General features: G+C 37.9%; 1 protein-coding gene across 1 annotated transcript; it reads left to right on the plus strand.

Moving 5' to 3' along the window:
• Positions 1–52: 52 nt before the first annotated feature.
• LOC139116927 (26S proteasome non-ATPase regulatory subunit 3-like) lies at positions 53–13,578 on the plus strand. The gene is made up of 11 exons (XM_070679661.1): positions 53–334; positions 1,329–1,519; positions 1,939–2,079; positions 4,408–4,544; positions 5,401–5,591; positions 6,238–6,341; positions 6,873–6,987; positions 7,456–7,679; positions 10,354–10,509; positions 10,795–10,845; positions 11,316–13,578. Exons 1-11 carry the CDS (start codon positions 223–225, stop codon positions 11,388–11,390), a joined length of 1,497 nt encoding a protein of 498 aa, XP_070535762.1. The 5' UTR covers positions 53–222; the 3' UTR covers positions 11,391–13,578.
• Positions 13,579–17,958: the final 4,380 nt, after the last annotated feature.

A 17,958-nucleotide genomic window follows, 5' to 3' on the forward strand; every position in this document is an offset into this window, starting at 1 on the left:
CCAATTATAGAACTGAACAATTTACTTAGCCTAGCTAGGTGGCCCGGTTCACGATTTCACGCATGCGTACATTGTTACGAGAGCGCCATTTTGGATCTTCTCCACATGGACCCAGCTACAAAACTATAAATTTTGATAAGCTGACGAATAATTTAGAATTATTCAAAAAAAGTCACACAGTTAAATATTTTAACGCAGTTTCGCGCGCATAAAAGAAGACCAATGAAGCTCAACATGGCGAAAGAATCGCCAAAAGACGTGGAAATGAAAGAAGCCGACTCGGCGGCCAGTACCGAGCAAGGAAAGAAAGAGACCGACCTGATCACTCTTGAAGGTATTGGTCACCCTTTTTATTTTGGTCTTTGCTTCTGAAAACGAAATATTATTGGCGGATATTGTAAAGACCCGTCGTGATTTGTTGTAGAGTAGCTGCCTGATGAATTTTACAGCTTTAAACGTCGTCGTTGTCGTCGTTTAATTCAATAATGTGAACGTTTAGGTATTGGTAAATAATATGCTGATTCATACTGATGATCCAGTATCATCATAGAACTGGTAATACATTGCACGTCCAGTTTGATCGTAGGAGAGATTTACTTTTACACATGTTCTCCCTTATGCATTAAACGTGCATTATAAACCCTTGACAGAAAAAACAGTACAGGAAATCACTCTTTTTTTTATCTTGCTCTGCCCATGGAGGTAGTCTCTTCCATGCTCTACCAAATGAAGATTGTTGACTTGAGTACAGGGCATAAGAACCCGGCCCCAAACTATCGTGTAAATATATAGTTTACTGATAATATGTTTCATTTTGAAATTCAAATTAGACCCACACTGTTGAACCAGTGCCGAGAATTTTTTTTTATAAAATAGAACTTTAGATAATTGGGCACGGCAACTCTAGTAACCGTTGTTGGACATTTGGAATACTGAACCAACGACAGCATTCCCGGCTTTGACTTATTACAGTGATTCATATCCTGTATCTTTTCATACAATATTTAGACAATTTTGGGACCAATCCTGACGGGTGTAGCATGCTAGCAGGGTACGCTTACCCATTCCGGACACCTGGTACCACCACTAATTATCAGTGGTTCAGGATGGTCCTACTTAAATTTGTAAATCACAATTGTCCCATGGACCTGGTAATATATTACCTTGAATGGAAATGATTATTGGACCAGTTTAATGTCATATTGCTACGGGGTTAAGCCACCAATATAAGGTGTTAGCAACACAATTACCCAAAGTTGTGCCGTTTGACAAAGTTTGCTTGTCAACACACAACACACTAAATTCAGTCTCTGTTTTCCCACATTAAGATATCAGAGAGCAAGTCAAGCACATAGAAAAAGCTGTGTCCACCAAAGAGCCAAGATTTATGCTCAGAGCACTGCGAGTACTACTGCCAATACGGAGAAGATTGAATGCTACTGTCCTAAGAAAAGTAATTGGTGGCTATTTCTCTGCGACGTATGCCCCCAAAGATGTTCTTCTCAGTTATATTGAAGAGGTTGGTACTGATGGTTCAGTTTGTTTTCTCTGCAACTAACATCTTTGCTTATAAAATAGATTTGTTCTTTACATAATAAGTGCCTTCAAACAACACAAGAGAAGCAATTCCTGAATGGGTATAGGTGTCTATTATTTTGCTTTCAAGTGACCAATAAAAGTGACCATTTCAAGTGAGGAATTTTCCATACCACACAAGTGAGAATTTTATGAACTCACTTGCCTCTTCATTGCTACATGTCTAAGTACGTAAACTATCATCACACATTTTTATTCAGTTTGCCTTTCTGAAATGTAAACAAGGGAGTTAATATGGTGTTAGTTGCTATGATATGGGTGAAAAACGCATAACATTCAGATCTGTAACTCATTCCTAATATGCCCAATACTGACTCACAGGTTACTTTTCTTTATCAACAGCCAATGGAGACAGATGGCCCAGGCACTCCTTTTAGACCTCGAAGTGGGAAAGCATTAGCCCTGCCTCCACTTCCTGAATTAGAAGTTTACATCCACCTCTTAGTTGTGTTATATCTGATTGACAATAAAAGATACTCAGAGGTAACTTGTTTGCTCACTGTCTCTCTCTCTCTCTCTCTCTCTCTCTCTCTCTCTCTCTCTCTCTCTTTATATATATATATGTGTATATATATAATATCTCTATATATGTATAAAATATAGAATGTAATATATAGAATATATATGTGTGTGTATGTGATATATATATATATATATATATATATATATAGGATAAAGCCGAGTACGAGGGCTCTTCTGTATATAAAGTCCAACCCAACGATAAAATGTCGAGGCCGCAGGCCGAGACATTTTATCGTAGGGTTGGACTTTATATACCAGAAGAGCCCGAGTACAAGGGTTTTATCCGACTTAAAAACTATCGCCCCTAACTGATATATTTTCGTTTTCAATGTGTTTACGTCAACCGTCCCCTTTGTCAATGTAACATGTTTAGGATATGAATTAAAACTTTTATTTGTGAAATAGCCTTCCAATGTAATGGAACATCCTATAAATGCCCTAGGGCACATAATATAAATGCCCTAGGGCACAGCAGATTTTGTGTTGCAGCTGGTTTCAGCTGTGTTACCAAATTTGAATATTAAAACGTACCAGATGTCTACAGAATATGACATGTTCACTTTTGATTGGACAGTACTTTACTACGGCGCTGTCATTCGTTTCTGGAATTTGGTGACCAGGGCTTTAAGAGTAGATAAAACACCCTGAATTGAGCACTCTGATTGGTCAATCAACAGTAGATAGTTTTTAAATATATATATATATATATATATATATATATATATATATATATATATATATATATATATATATATATATATATATATATATATATATATATTTCGTGCTATAGAAATATTGTCTGCAGAATGCAGTGCATAGTGCTAAAATTCATTCCATCTGAGTTCAAGTTATGGAAAAATTAAATATATTCATTCTGTATGACTGATAGCATACAGAATTTCTCAGAGAAAAACAGCAGTCTTCAGCCAGTGTTCAAAAATGCTTAAAGTTTTGTTGCACAAATGTTCCACAATTACTCATTAAACTGTGATAGCAAGCAGGCAGAATTGAATGGAGAACAGGTACGTTATTTCAGTTATTTTAAGGTGATATCACGCCAGGGTTCTGCCCACGCCGGACGGCGCTGGACGGGCCCGTCCGGCACTCAGAATTTCCGACCAGCATTGACAAGTGACCGACCGGCACTTGCAGTTCAATGCTTTGAACAATCAACATGAATGTCTATGAGTGACACTTTTGAGGTCAAGCAGTTCATAAAATTGCATGAAGAGTTAATGAAAACAATGGTACTATAGAATGCCTTTCAATAAATGCTATTTAAACAATACCACTGGTTGATTACCGTACGCTGATTTTGCATATGAAAAGCTGTTCAGCTGTTGAAGGTACGTTCACAAGATCATCGCCCTATTGAACTAGACACGGTTTTCCTGTCACACAGTATCTCTGTACGATCGAAAGAAGGAGAAAAACTGAAGTTTTTTTGCTTTGTATCAAGGTTTATAACACCACAAAAATGAAGTACGGAAGCGAAAATGAGCACAAAAAACAGGACTTCTAACTAAAACGTACTCTTTAATGTTCAGTTCAAACTCAATGAGTGGCATTGCATTGTGGAAAGACTGCATGCAATGAAAGTCACGAGCAAGTTAATGTCAACGAATCCAGTCTTTGAATTATCAATGAACACTCACTTATTTTCAGGTCAATAAGCCAAAAGTTACTTGTCCGTGGCAACAAGTCTCTCTGTTTGTGAATTTTCCCATTCTACAATGACTATCAAGAAGCGATTGAAGTGAATTTGACATCGAGAAATTCCACTTTCAAAACTATGGCCGATTAGCCAACCCCTAAGTTCTTGGTTTAAACTCTATAGAGTCTGCGCATGAGCAGTAACAAGACCACCTAGGTCATTTGAAAAAACACTGGATGCTGGTACAGTGCAATGGTAATCCAAACTTCATAGTGGGTGAGGGATGATATAAGCACAGGAAAATGATGACAAAAAAGTGGTACATTATTTTTCAGAAGCTTCAAAAGATTCCTTTACAACTACTAAAGATTGTTTTCTTTCTGTTTTGTTCAGTTAAAACTGAAAAAATACTTTGAAGGTACAGTGGAATTGGCTATTATTTGTATATCAAGCCCTAAGAATGTAAAATACAAGCATATAAATGTTACAGTTTTTCATGAATATTAATGCTCATGAATATTAATGAGCCGTCCAGCACTCTTGGAACTCTGGGCAGAACCCTGCACGCGTCCTTGAAATCTTTGCACGATTCAGTTTGAAATAACCCAATGATGTCGTCTTTCTCTCCCTAGGCTGTGAAATTGTCTGACTTGTTAATGGAAAAGATACAAACACACAACAGGCGGAGTCTGGATCAATTGTCAGCCAAGGCTTATTTCTATCACTCAAGAGCATATGAATTAGTTGGAAAATTAGACAAAATTAGAAGGTAAACTGGCCATTTCATGTATTCATATGTTCCTTAATACTGCCCCAATCAAGTGGAAGCATGTCAGACACCTCTACTCAAGTAGCTAAATGAAGAAACAAATCTGTTTGGCATTTATTAAATTTGATAATGTCCTAACAAACACCGATAATTAACTACAAAGCTGGTATTTGGGTGAATATAAATTAAAGGGCCAGTGGCTGTAACTTTTAATGATTTTTTTTTTTTTTGGCAAAGTTTGTTTTTAATTTCAACTACAGTTTCTTGAGCTATTCCCCCAAAGCATGTTGAGAGGTGCACAGTGTTGAGCTTTTCAACTCAGCTTGTACATGTGTAGATTTCAGCATTATTGTTGACAAATGAATTCTTGTTGACAAGAATTCAAATGCAAACAATTACATACAGATGCTGTGATGACAAGCTAAGTGGTATGCATTTCAACATGCTTAGGGGAGTAGAACAAGAACTTGCAATTGACATGAAGCAAAAACAGTTTTAAAATAATCATCAAAACATAGAGCCTCTTGGCCTTGTAAACCAAATGGACCGTATTGAATGTCATGTTATTAGCAATTTATCTGAGTGGTGGTCTTCACCAGCAAGGTTTGGGATATAGATTTTGCAAATGTCAATGGATTTTCAACTTCTATGATCTGTTTACAGATCAATGACCGTCCTATAATGTCCATGTTATGTAAGAAGGAAGTAATGAAGCTATTGAGCAAATTCAATGGGCTGCAAAACCTGAAGTAACGCCTGGTTCATATATTACAATATTGCTCTTCAGATTGTTTGAATTATTATTGAAGATCCATTTTCTGTACTCATGATAACTCAGTTGTCTTTTATGTGCCAGTTTTCTCCATGCCAGGCTACGGACTGCAACTCTTCGACACAATGACGAAGGCACCGCGGCACTCCTCAATCTCCTACTCCGTAACTATCTCCACTATAATCTCTATGATCAGGCAGACAAATTAGTAGCCAAGTCGACGTTTCCAGAGTCTGCTTCAAATAATGAATGGGCCAGATTCCTTTACTATATAGGTAAGTCATTGTTGTATGACTTCTGCAGTTGTTTACAACAAATTTCATGTCCTGTGTGGAAATTTTAAGAAAGGATATATAACTTACTCACTCACTTTGGTCGTATTCTTTGCTTTTGAATGCATTGAACTCACTTCAACTATCACCTACTTGGGGCGGATCCTCAAAGACAAAATGAACCAATGTGGTCAGTAGGGTGTCTTCATTGTCTGTCCGTCTTTTTCCATGAAAATTGCCCGATGTAGGGTTTTGGTAATAACCCAGGGCTACACTGCCACTGATATGATACCATGTAAGCATTGACAGAGGCGAGTTTTGTTTGGGTTTTGGAAACATTTTGTTCGATATTTATCATTCTCGTCTATGAGAAAATGTTGCCAGCAGGCAGCATCTGAACAAACTTCAGTATATTTGAAAACAAACGTATGTCAGATCAGTGAGAAGGCAGATTGTTTATTTAGCCTGTGATGAAATTGGCACTCATGTCATTCAGGCATTATACAGAGTGATAGAAGGTAGATTTTAATGGTATGTTTACATCCTTCTTATGACAAATTTTTAGCAGCATCAATGACTGGAAGTGGTTTCACAACTGACCAAAATTTTGAACAGGTGCAAGTGTTGAAGATGTTGTATTTTTTTTTAGGTCGTATTAAAGCCATCCAGCTTGAATACTCAGAGGCTCACAAGCATCTACTTCAAGCTCTTCGTAAAGCACCACAACACACTGCTGTAGGGTTTAAACAAACTGTAAGTATCCAGCACAGCTTATGCATTGTCTGCACCTATCATCAAGGAAAAAATTATGGTTTCTAACTTCTTTAGTGGCATTTTTTTTGCATGGTATTTGCTTGTCTTGCCAAGAAAAATTATGCATATAAGATAGCATTAAGCTGTCCTTTGAAAAGGACAATCACATTTCAAACATTTTGCATGGGTCTCTAAATTTCTGATTTGTATGACTTCTCCTGAGGTAAACAAATTGGCTATAACAATTTCATTTTCATTTTCATTTCATTTTCATTTTATTAATTTCTTTGTGATTTCTATTGCTACTTTTGGACCAAATGGACAACTTTTCCATGGCTAGAATTTTAGACCAAAATTTTGGGAAAAATCTGAAAAAATTGTCTTAATCTGAAAAAAGTTGGTGGCATTGTATTCTATGAAAGTAACAAAATTGACTTCGGCACTGTAAGGGTTAACTATCTTTCGACATCATTTCTCATATCAAACATTTTGCATATATTTAAATTTCTGGTTTATATGACTGCTCCGTAGGTCAACAAACTAGCTGTAACGGTTGAACTGTTACTTGGTGATATACCAGACAGGCTGTTGTTCAGACAACCCACAATGAGGAAGACACTTTATCCATACTTCCAACTAACACAAGGTAAAGAATCGATTAAGATTTTGAGTGATAGACCTAACACTTTGACAAGTCAGATTTTGAACACTCTGCAAACATAGAAGGAAAGTGCACTCTTAAATGCTGTGATCTCGTCACTTTAACTCTAACTTTTATATTTAATTCAATCCTTTTCAATTTGTCCTGTGGAGTAAAAAAACCCCGTATTGTAAAATGTAACAATTCACAGTTATAATTTATCAAAAGTGTGCAATTTGTGATAATGTGACATTCAAATACAGTATTAAGTTTATTTCTAAAATTTCAAAATAACACATACATTTTTCAGATATTTTTAATTTGTAAAACAGTATCTCATATAAGTAAAAAGATTGTACTTCAAAACCTGATGTCAGTAGCAATGCATCTTGTCTGTGACCAGACTACCATATGTTGAAATTTCGCCTCAATTTACACCTCATCATCTCATATTGTCCTACATGTGTCTTTCAGCTGTACGAGCCGGTAACTTGGCAAGATTCAATGAAGTCCTGGAGAACTTTGGCTCCAAGTTCCAGGCAGAGGACACTTACACACTGATTATACGTCTGCGACACAATGTCATCAAGACAGGGGTTAGGATGATCAATTTGTCATATTCTAGGATATCCCTGGTTGGTGTAGCACAGAAGTTGCAACTAGACAGTCCTGAAGATGCAGAGTTCATTGTAGCAAAGGTATGGTTCATTTGGAAAAAAATAAACTAATCTCATACACTGTAACCCAGAGCATCCAAGAGTTTAACCCTTTCACCACCATGGTTTGTCCCAAATCCATTGTTTTCTATGGTAAAGCTGGACCTGTATACAGGGAACTGGGGGTGAAAGGGTTAAAAAGGGAATAACAGGTAGACGTTCCCACAATGTCATATCAGCACCCCTCCTTGTTCTCAGACGGACAGGTTTTTTATCACAACTGGAAGTTGTGATATAGAGGTGGTTTCAACCGGTGTTTGATGTCGTCCATTTCCGTAAACGACAAAAAGTCAAAAATTGCTGAACAGACTGCGTTGATATTTGGTACCGATACATAGACTGGTTCCAAGGTTCCAATTCGGAAAAATGGAGCCAAACGGAGCGGAGGTTATATGGTTTTGGGAAATTTCTAACCCCCCTTTTTAACTAATTGATTTTAGGGGTCTTTCATATATGTAGTTTTGGAATGTACACCAATCCTGCATTGTGGACTGTTTTATGAGTTGTGGAACAGAAATGAGGTTTTGATGAATGTTAGAAATATGCAGGATGGCTGATTCAAAGTATAAGAGATTTCTATGCTCTTTTGGGTATCAAAAGCAATAAAAAAAACCATATTTCATAGTTTAGATTCTCACTTTTGAGATGACCCTAAGCATTTGTTATGTAACATCCTTGAGTCAATATACAGACTTTGACATTCCTGAGATTAAGTATCCATGACCTCACATGTTACAGTCTTTCACTACCATGGTATGGCCCAAACCCATTGTTATCAATGGAGAGTGTGGACCTGTCTACGGGAAATTGGGGTGAACAGGTTAGACAATGCCATGACAAGTTGCAAGGAAGCACCAGCATAGAGTCCTACGCATGTCCATGTGTTCTCACAGGAAATTACAGGGAAAAAATTGTTTGAGAAGTTTCTCTCCTTTAAATAGAAGTATATAACAATTTAAAGCTGTCATGGATGGATTGCTCTCAAATGATCTGAAACACAGTTATTGCCCATTAGCAACAAATCTATAGCAAGATTTATGTAAAGTTCATGAACTTACACAAGGTATTAGACAAAAGATGACCATGACTTTGCTACTTTTCAACATTTATTTCATTCAGATTTCCTCAGCTTAGTGTATAATTTTGTAATCTTAATTACTGTCAACTAGACTAAGCTTTACTAACTTATTCTAACCTCATTATTCTTACACTACTGTTATACCTTATAACCACAAAATTTCAAGAGATGCATATATGATTGTCACTTAACAAACAATTTACAAATATGTCTTCTGCTGTTTTCTCAAAATACATATACATGTCCCTTAATTTTCTCATAAAAATGGGCTTAAAATCGCAATGTGAAAAATAGTCTTTCAGCTGTATGTTGCTCATTGACTTCGTGGTCTGTCTAATTAGTCTCCACGGACACCGTCCGGGGGGACTTATAGGTTTGGTCATGTCCGTGTGTGCGTGCCTGCGTCCGTGTGTGCATCCGTCCGTCTGTTCACGCAGATATCTCAGACATGCCCAGGTCAATTTCTTTCAAACTTTGCACAAGGATAGTACCCTACCCCATACAGATGCACGTCGATTTGGCCATGTTAGAGGACTTTTTAGTTTACACCACCATAGACTACCATGTATAAGTCAGCTGTCTATAGAATCCCATGTATAAGGCCAAGTAAAATAAAAATTTAGTTTGTCATCATATTCATATTGCAAAAAGGATTCAGTGACACAGTTTTTAGTCCCCATGGATGAAGTCCAGGGCCTTATAGATTGGGTCATGTCCCTCCGTTCACGCAGATATATAAAATATTTTGACAGAATCTCCCGTGACCTCAGTGACCTTTGACCTCAAATATACATATTTGTCCATAACTCAGTAACCACAAGTGCTACACCCTTCATATATGGTATGATGGGACACCTTATGACGCCACATATTGCACCTCATTAATTATGTGCATATCTAATTTTGAGCGAGCCAATAGAGCTAGGTCTGATTTTTGGTATATAGGGATGACTTAGCAATTCAATTTTTTTGATAAAATGTCACATGACCTCAGTGACATTTGACCTGAAATATACATATTTGTCCATAACTCAGTAACCACAAGTGCTACACCCTTCATATATGGTATGATGGGACACCGCATGACGCCACATATTGTACCTCATTAATTATGAGTAGTTTCACAATGTGCCAGTTGTGATCAAGTGCCATTGGCGCTATTTTTATCAGCTTTACCTCTGAACAAAGTGATTAACTGAACACAACTTTGAAAGCAGAACACAGGATTAAAGTCACCTAAAAAGTCAATGTCAGCAACGACTAATGTGAAACCAGGAATTGAGGACTACCACTTAGAATTATCATATAGAACATGTATAAATGTAAGTCCATGAATATGCAAATTGATAATGAGTCATTATAAATTTGCATATTTATACCCATTGATTCACTTTGCATAAACAAGCACTAATATGTAGCATGTCATGCATTAGATGTGAATGACATTTCTCACACTTATGTAATTGCCAACTTTATCCAGAGGTGAAATTGTTATTGCAAATTTGGTTGCTGTACTTCCAAAGCACCCTTCCAGTGCTTTCAGGGAGCCTTTCATACTCTTTATGTCCTCCTTTGCAGGCAATTCGAGATGGTGTGATAGAAGCCACAATAGACCACGAGAAAGGCTACATCCAGTCCAAAGAGAACATAGATATTTATTCTACTCTAGAGCCAATGAATGCGTTCCATCAGAGGATAACATTCTGTCTTGATATCCACAACAATTCAATCAAGGTATGTACTTCTTGTATAGATTTACCTGTACATTCATCCATTTATTCAAATTAATTATAATGTTTTGAAACAATACTTTTATTGATATACTCTTGAGAAAAGTGCTACCAATTAGGAATTGAGGGTCAATATATATATATATATATATATATATATATATATATATATATATATATATATATATATATATATATATCTGTCTCTGTGTCTATGTATATGTGTTATGCGTGTATGTCTTTTGTGTGTAAAATAAATTGTCGGGATTTTGTTTTTTACAAAAATTAGGCAATGAGATTCCCTCCCAAGTCCTACAACAAAGACTTAGAATCAGCAGAGGTAAGTGCTTTCAACAACATCCAAATTTGTTCATACTTTTTGACAGACCAATGCTGCTGATGAGAAAAAGGTAGAAAATCTTTCCTACAACACAGGAAGTGTTTGGATATCGAAAGTTTCTTGTATTGCCCATTCTGCTACTGAAATGTGGGTTTACGTTATCTGAGCAGGCACTCGCTGCCAACTACAAGGAAGTATGGAGTCAGTTTGCTCGTATTTCAGGAATTTGCCCAAAATTTGGTGGCTGTCTGTAAACTGTAGCAAGGCATAGAAGGTCAAAAGTATATCAATGATGACAATCATGAAATACATAGAATTTGTAAAGAAAAGCTGATGAAATACAGTCTATAAGGTATATACTTCAACAGGCATGTATGTCTGTATGACTATGTTCTCTCACTTGAAGTTTTCTCTTGTCCACTGAAGATTCCAGCACTAAATGAAAACTTCTTTGAACTCATTCATTGCAGGAGCGCAGAGAACGTGAGCAACAAGATCTAGAATTGGCAAAGGAAATGGCAGAAGACGACGACGAATTCCCTTGAAAAAGTCAACATTGACGAACATACTGCAGACCACAAGTTGGCAATTACCTTATGATTTGTGTTAGATTACCTATTTGACAGCCAGGAATTGCGCCCTCGTGTGAGCTGTTCTTGTCCTTGTATCACTGTGTAGCAGTTTTTGTCACTGGTGTATGATTTGGCAAATAGATCTCAAGATGTGAACTGTAACACAGTAATCGCTTCCCTCTGCTATTTTTAGTTTGCATTCTCATCTGTCCGGCAAGGTTAACAATATATGTAGGTAAATTGCAATGTGCCAAGTCGACGGGTGAGAAAAACTGATCCTATATCGGTGGAGTCTTCAAGTCACTAAGATCAATAAATCGAGTTCTGGCATTTGTTGAGTAGTGTACATAAAGCATTATGACACTGAACAAAATTGTTCTATGTCATATCTAAGTTAATCAGAATCAATACACTGTCAACGTTAGGCTTGCAAACTGTGTTTCAAACAGCACAAGTTGATGTTGGATGAAGTGCAAAACTAACGTACAGGGCAGATATATTTTCAAGTGCAAACCTAGACTCCTAATATGCAAAATGTCCCTAGAAAAAGACTTTCTATCTGTTAATAAGGAGACCCGTTTTTTCATTCTGTGATGCAAGCCAGCCAGTTTGCAGGATGGCACAGAATTCATTTGAATTGACATATAATGATAATAACGCATTCATTTGTCCATGGTCACTTTGTTGCATGCTAAACTTTGGGATCCCATACAGGACAAGATATCTTGCCAGAGGTGGAAGGCATCAGTAGCTGCCTGAAAGATAGAGCTAATCTGTCAACCCAAGGGATAGAGCATTATCCAGGGCATTGTCTAGCAGATGTAATCACCTCTCTTCAACCCAGTCTTCTTAATTTATAGTTCACCACAGAAGTAGTGAAGTGTTGGCGATCAACTGGAAAATCCATCCTTTGAGGGCGCTCCTTGCAGCAGCGCCCTCAAGCGATGGGTCTACCAGTCCTACATTCAACCAGGATACATTTACCGCTCTCTGTCATCTTTGCAAAGAGCAGTCTAAATACTACGGACTGAGGACTCAGGAATACAAAACAATCTGTCACAAGTATTGGCCAACTATGCATTTCCGTGATTCTTATGATTTGTGATTTCTTAAAAAAAAAATCCTATGGCTGCAAGTCGAGAAAGTTTGATTTGTCAGATATATTTTCATTTCAACTAACAGTTATTAGGGGGGAGAGACGGAAGGGATTAGGAGCATGTTCAGTTTTATACTTTTGTTGCATTTTCTGAAATACATGCAGGCAGCTTTGTAAGGGCACTGCCTGCTGTCGAGAAAACAAATTGCATTGAATAAAATGCAGAAAAAACTGTTCAGAGTTCATCATTGAAGCATGGCAGGGTAGATTTTTATTTCGGAATACAATGGTTTACGCTCTGTATCATGATTCTGTAATGTCATACACATTGTTGTAAACTTCATAAAAGCAGTCCATGATTTTATTTCACACTGGGGCCAGTATGGGCTCAACTTGGTCCCTCCCATCCAGTAGTCTTGTCAAAGTTGTTGACAATGGTTCTGTCTAGAACTGCCAAGATAAAACAGAAGGGGGTCGTCGTTGTTTCTGAACATGGTTCATCTGTATATACAAACAAAATAATGAGAATAAGTAAGTAGCACAGTGTAGTATATAAAAGATGCAAAGCAGTTTACAACTGAAATGCCCTTTGTCAACAGGAGGGTGAAGATTTTGTACAAGTGGTTTTTTTGTGACCAAAATAAATATAATGGCCAAGATTTTCCTTTTAAAAATCAATAATAGATGAAATAAGTGTAAGTACAGCTTGCATAGTAAAATGTCTACTTCAGGTATGTCACTTTCCTGTATCCTTTATTTCTTTTTTTTTGCAAGTCTTCCTGTGTGGAAGCCCGAGACGACGACAGTTACTGAAATTTGTACCATAGAGTTCTGCAAACATAAACCTGTCTGTTCTCTGTGTTCTCAAACTGCAATTACATTGTCCACCATTTCCTATGGACTCGCCCTCAAAGCCCAACAAAGTAATGAGGATAGACAGGCTCATGTTTCATTTAATTCTCGCTTGAATTTTGTCAAAAGTAATTTTTTCTCCGATGTGTTTGTTGATATAAAAAAAATAATTCAGTTAACCAACAATAAATAAAAGATATGTAAAAAGTCCAATGTTATGTTTGTGATTTTTATCATTCACTGATATACACTTATTACAGGGAAATTGTCGGAAAGTTGTAAGTAGAGTTTCACTGTTGTTCCAAAATAAAGCGTTAAAGATCTCTTTGTGTCAGTTACGGGCAACAGTGCTTAAAAGCATTGCAATTTAAAGTCTACTAAAAGGTGTATACTCATGGCTACGAACTCAACCAAACTCTCGCGATTCACCATTTTGCTCAAATGAGTATGTACTATGTAGCTTTCCAGCTGGTTTTTCCAGGTGGTGTCTGCGGAAAGATTCGTTTCCAAAGATCACCGTAGGCTGAGATCCATCAGGAAGACGTGATAGTTTACTACACAGGGCAGCAAATTAACTCTAGGTAAATTACAACAGAGCCGGACACTGTCGTAGTTCAGGAAACCAATGCAGAATCTATCTGTGAAGCAAGTTGATGTGTAAATTGTATACGGCTTTTGAAGGTTAAAGAGACTTGCTGGAAGTACGCTGGGGGGGGGGGGGGGGGGAGTTATTTGGTCCTACACAGTTAATTGCTCAAAGGACGCATAATGATAAATAGATATATAGATACCGTATTTATCCATAGAAGCACCAACGGTCAGGTGCGCGTAATTTTCTTTAGAAATAGTGTGTGTGGGAGAAAGCTCCTCGGTCTTCAAATTTGCATATACATGTTGAATACCTGCTTAAAAAAGCTTGGTAAAATGTTAGTGAGATACATTACCGTACAAAGCCTTTGCAATAGGAAAATTGGGTCAATTAAATGATGATAATTACAAATGACAGATATGGGGCAAATATCAAGACAATATAAATATCGCCCGTGCAAGAATGATAGAAAACAGAACAAAACATGATTTCAAAGTCTTAATTTGGCACATCATTGTGCCACAGGCGTACGGAATGTTTCCTAGATCGTCGTCGGATGGGAAGTGACGGACACTGCATGCACCGTGAGGCCGAAGGCCGAACCTCGGTACTGTATAACAATACCATAATACAATAATTGTTATACAGTACCGAGGTTCGGCCTTCGGCCTCACGGTGCATGCAGTGTCCGTCACTTCCCATCCGACGACGATCTAGGAAACATTCCGTACGCCTGTGCATTGTGCAACTTTTCAAGCGTTTCATTATCATCAGCCCTATTTGCTATTGAGTGGTATAAATAGATATTTTGTCAACCCCCCCCCCAAAAAAAAATAAATAAATAAATAAATAAAACGGGGAACCATAGTATGTATTTAATCATAGACCCTCGAGAAAGGTCTATGATTTAATCCAAGGCTGATCCGTGTCTGCAAACTATTTTACGGTGCTGTAACCATTTGACACACCTATTAGGAAAGGGTGTGAAAATCATTTGCGTCAGCTGGTACAAAAGACTTCATCCACCCATGGAGGTACCTCCCTGATCCACCGTAGAAGATCCCTGTCCCAACAAACTTATTGAAGGAGTGCAAACAAAAATATCGATGTATCAGCTTTTAGAGTATAGAGATTGAAATTATACGATGGCAACATTGGGTCTGAGCAAATTAGCTATATCGTTCGAGTGTCGTCAGAGAGGTCCTTTGAAAGAGAACGCGTATCAAATTCTCGATTTTTGCTAGTTAGCAGTCGTCCGATTGGGATCAAAAGTTGATAGACATGTACATCAGTCTACCCTCCCCCTCTCCGGCTCTCCATAATTACTGAAGCTTGCCATATGTCACTAGTATATTAAATTAAAATGCGACGGATAGAGCACGGTAATGCAAAAAAAGTATAACCTGCATGATTGTACTTTCTGCGTGACCTGGCGTAGCTCTGCGTGGAAGGACTGTGGTGTTGTTAGTGACCTGCAGCGCCTCTGTGGTTTGAGGCGCAGTCGATTTACTCACAGACTGTCTGTGGTTTCGTCCCTGTGGTTTACTACAAGCAGAGCTAGGCCACTAGGCTGAGCCTGCTATGTTAGCGGTTCCACAAAATGTATCAACTTTTTTATATATAATTTAACTGCTCCCCCCCCCCAAAAAAAAACCCCCAACAACAACAAAAGAAAAACACAAAACGACAAAATAAGTTGTGTCACGATTTCGAGGCATTACTGTAATTATCGACGGAAATATCACACCTATGGGACCGACGTATTGACACTACATAATGCCAGCAACGCGTAGGTCCGTTGATTGTGCGGATGGATAATACCACCCACGGAGCAAGACGAAGCACTTGCCTCGTATGAGTCGTCAGCAGGGTTTGACAGACAAGCGCTACAATGCATTTTATACGCTGAATGATAGTGGTGAAAGGGCCATTACAGACAAAATGGGGCAAACAACTCTGGACAATAATATAAAGTACCCTGTCCACCGGACTTTCCCACGACACTGTGATGCGTATGTCTGCCAATACATACATAAATGTCGCATAGCGTAATGACTTTATAAAACGTGACTACAGGCGTTCGAATTTACTCCAGTAGCCTTATCGTTTGTACGACAGAAACTAATTACCCAACATGTACCGATATTCGGAATTCAGCCCTTGGCAACTCGGTACAGAAAAATTGAGTTTTCGATTTTCACAAAAAGAAGTAGGTGAAATAAAACTTTACTTTTAAGCAGCTTCATAATGATTCTCTGAAAACAGAAAAGATTTGGAAAATAATTGAGAGTCCGTATATCTGTCCCCGAGGATTCTACTCTGCAAGGAAGCCCCCTGCAAGCATTAGATTTCGTATACTAATCTCAGTGGTAGGAATCGAGCTGTCTCACGCGTTCGCCCCCCATTAAGGTAGTATGCGCCTCGAAAGTGAAAGACTTAAACTATTGCTAAAACTTTCCTGACCGAAACTTGCAACCATTCTCTTACCAAATCAACAATAAAAATCGGGGGTCAACTCGCAAAGTTTGGAACTAGCGAAACAAATGACCCATCATTTTGCGATATTTGAAATTCAAAATGGCCGCCATTTCTGTGTTTACTCCGTGAGGGGAGAATAAAATTTCGGATTTTCGAAAAACTAAGCCGGTGAAAGTCTTTCTTTCTCCAAGAGCTTTAAAATGAGCAAGCACTATGGTAGATCAGAATTGTAGAAATTTGAGAGTCCGACTACCTTTCCTCGAGGCGCGCTCTACCCTAAGGTAACTCACTAGAAACATGGAGGTAAGACTCCTACTACCTCCATGCTAGAAACAACACCTAGAGTAGCTGTGGGTCCATAGCTGTGGTGTTTTCAGACGGGATTTTCGTAAAAGTCAACATCAGCCCATATAAGGCAGGAATCCCGTCTGAAAACACCACAGCTATGGACCCACAGCTACACCTAGAGTTACATACCCCGAAATTGGATATAGGGGATATGTTCCTTGGACAGTTCAAACTATTAACCCACTTTTTCGTTAGATTGGTTGCGGTGAGAGGTATAAAAAGTATACACTTTCAGCCAAATATGGGACTCAGGTCAAAACTCTACATTTTTTTACGAAATGGTCTCGCAAAAGTGCTTATTTAGGGTCAAAAGTTGTGCTGGAATCTACAACTGAGGTCACAGTCATAATTTTGTCAAAATGTTCATATAGTATTCTACGTATATGAGGCGAAAAAAGAGGTAGGACAACCGCGAAGTTGAATGTGTCTCGGGAACAAATAATCGGACTCTCAAATTTTTACATTACCTTACTGGTCTTCCGCTTGGGGGGGGGGGGGCTCATTTTGAAGCTGTTGGAGTAAATCACAGGCGGCCCAGACACTATTAATAAGCTTATTATTGAGGTTTTCTCACTGCTTTCTCTATCAATTCATCTCCTTTTCTTCGTACAGTCCCTCTATGGATAAAGGGACTGTGTCTTCATGCTCTGACTGATCGGAGTAAATAAAATAAATGGTTATATAACCTAACCAAGCCTCTTGACTCTTTATTCAGTTTACACCTCATTACAAGGACGCTTATCTCTCATATACACATTAGTCAACACAACTAATTATGCTAATCCGTGGACTTATCAAGGGTTGGTCAACATTGGAAAGATAGAGACGTAAATGAAAAAAGGAGAAGTTTTAGTAACCTTTCCTATCTTTCGCGATGTTGACCAACCCATTAAATCCCTGATAAATCCACGGATTAGCATAAGTAGTTGTGTTGACTAATTAATTACAAGATGCGTGTATATAGGGAGAGATAAACGTTCTTGTAATTGGGTGTAAAATAAACAAAGAGTCAAGAGGCTAGGTTAGGCTATTTTATTTACTACGATCAGTCAGAGCATGAAGAAAAGGAGAGGAACTGATAGAGAAAACTGAGAATAACTCAATAATAAGCTTATTAATAGTGTCTGGGCCGCCTGTGAGTAAATGAAGTTTCCACTGTCTTATTTTGTGAAAATCGA

This window comes from Ptychodera flava, chromosome 18, assembly GCF_041260155.1.
Source record: "Ptychodera flava strain L36383 chromosome 18, AS_Pfla_20210202, whole genome shotgun sequence".
Taxonomy (NCBI): Eukaryota; Metazoa; Hemichordata; class Enteropneusta; family Ptychoderidae; genus Ptychodera; species Ptychodera flava.

What these genes read in the sequence shown, in the direction of transcription:
- LOC139116927 (XM_070679661.1), top strand. Translation starts at nt 223, where the DNA reads ATGAAGCTCAACATGGCGAAAGAATCGCCAAAAGACGTGGAAATGAAA. An exon ending in ATACTTCCAACTAACACAAG is followed by an intron (nt 6,988 to 7,455) that starts GTAAAGAATCGA and finishes TGTGTCTTTCAG; the next exon opens with CTGTACGAGCCGGTAACTTG. An exon ending in CAGAGTTCATTGTAGCAAAG is followed by an intron (nt 7,680 to 10,353) that starts GTATGGTTCATT and finishes CCTCCTTTGCAG; the next exon opens with GCAATTCGAGATGGTGTGAT.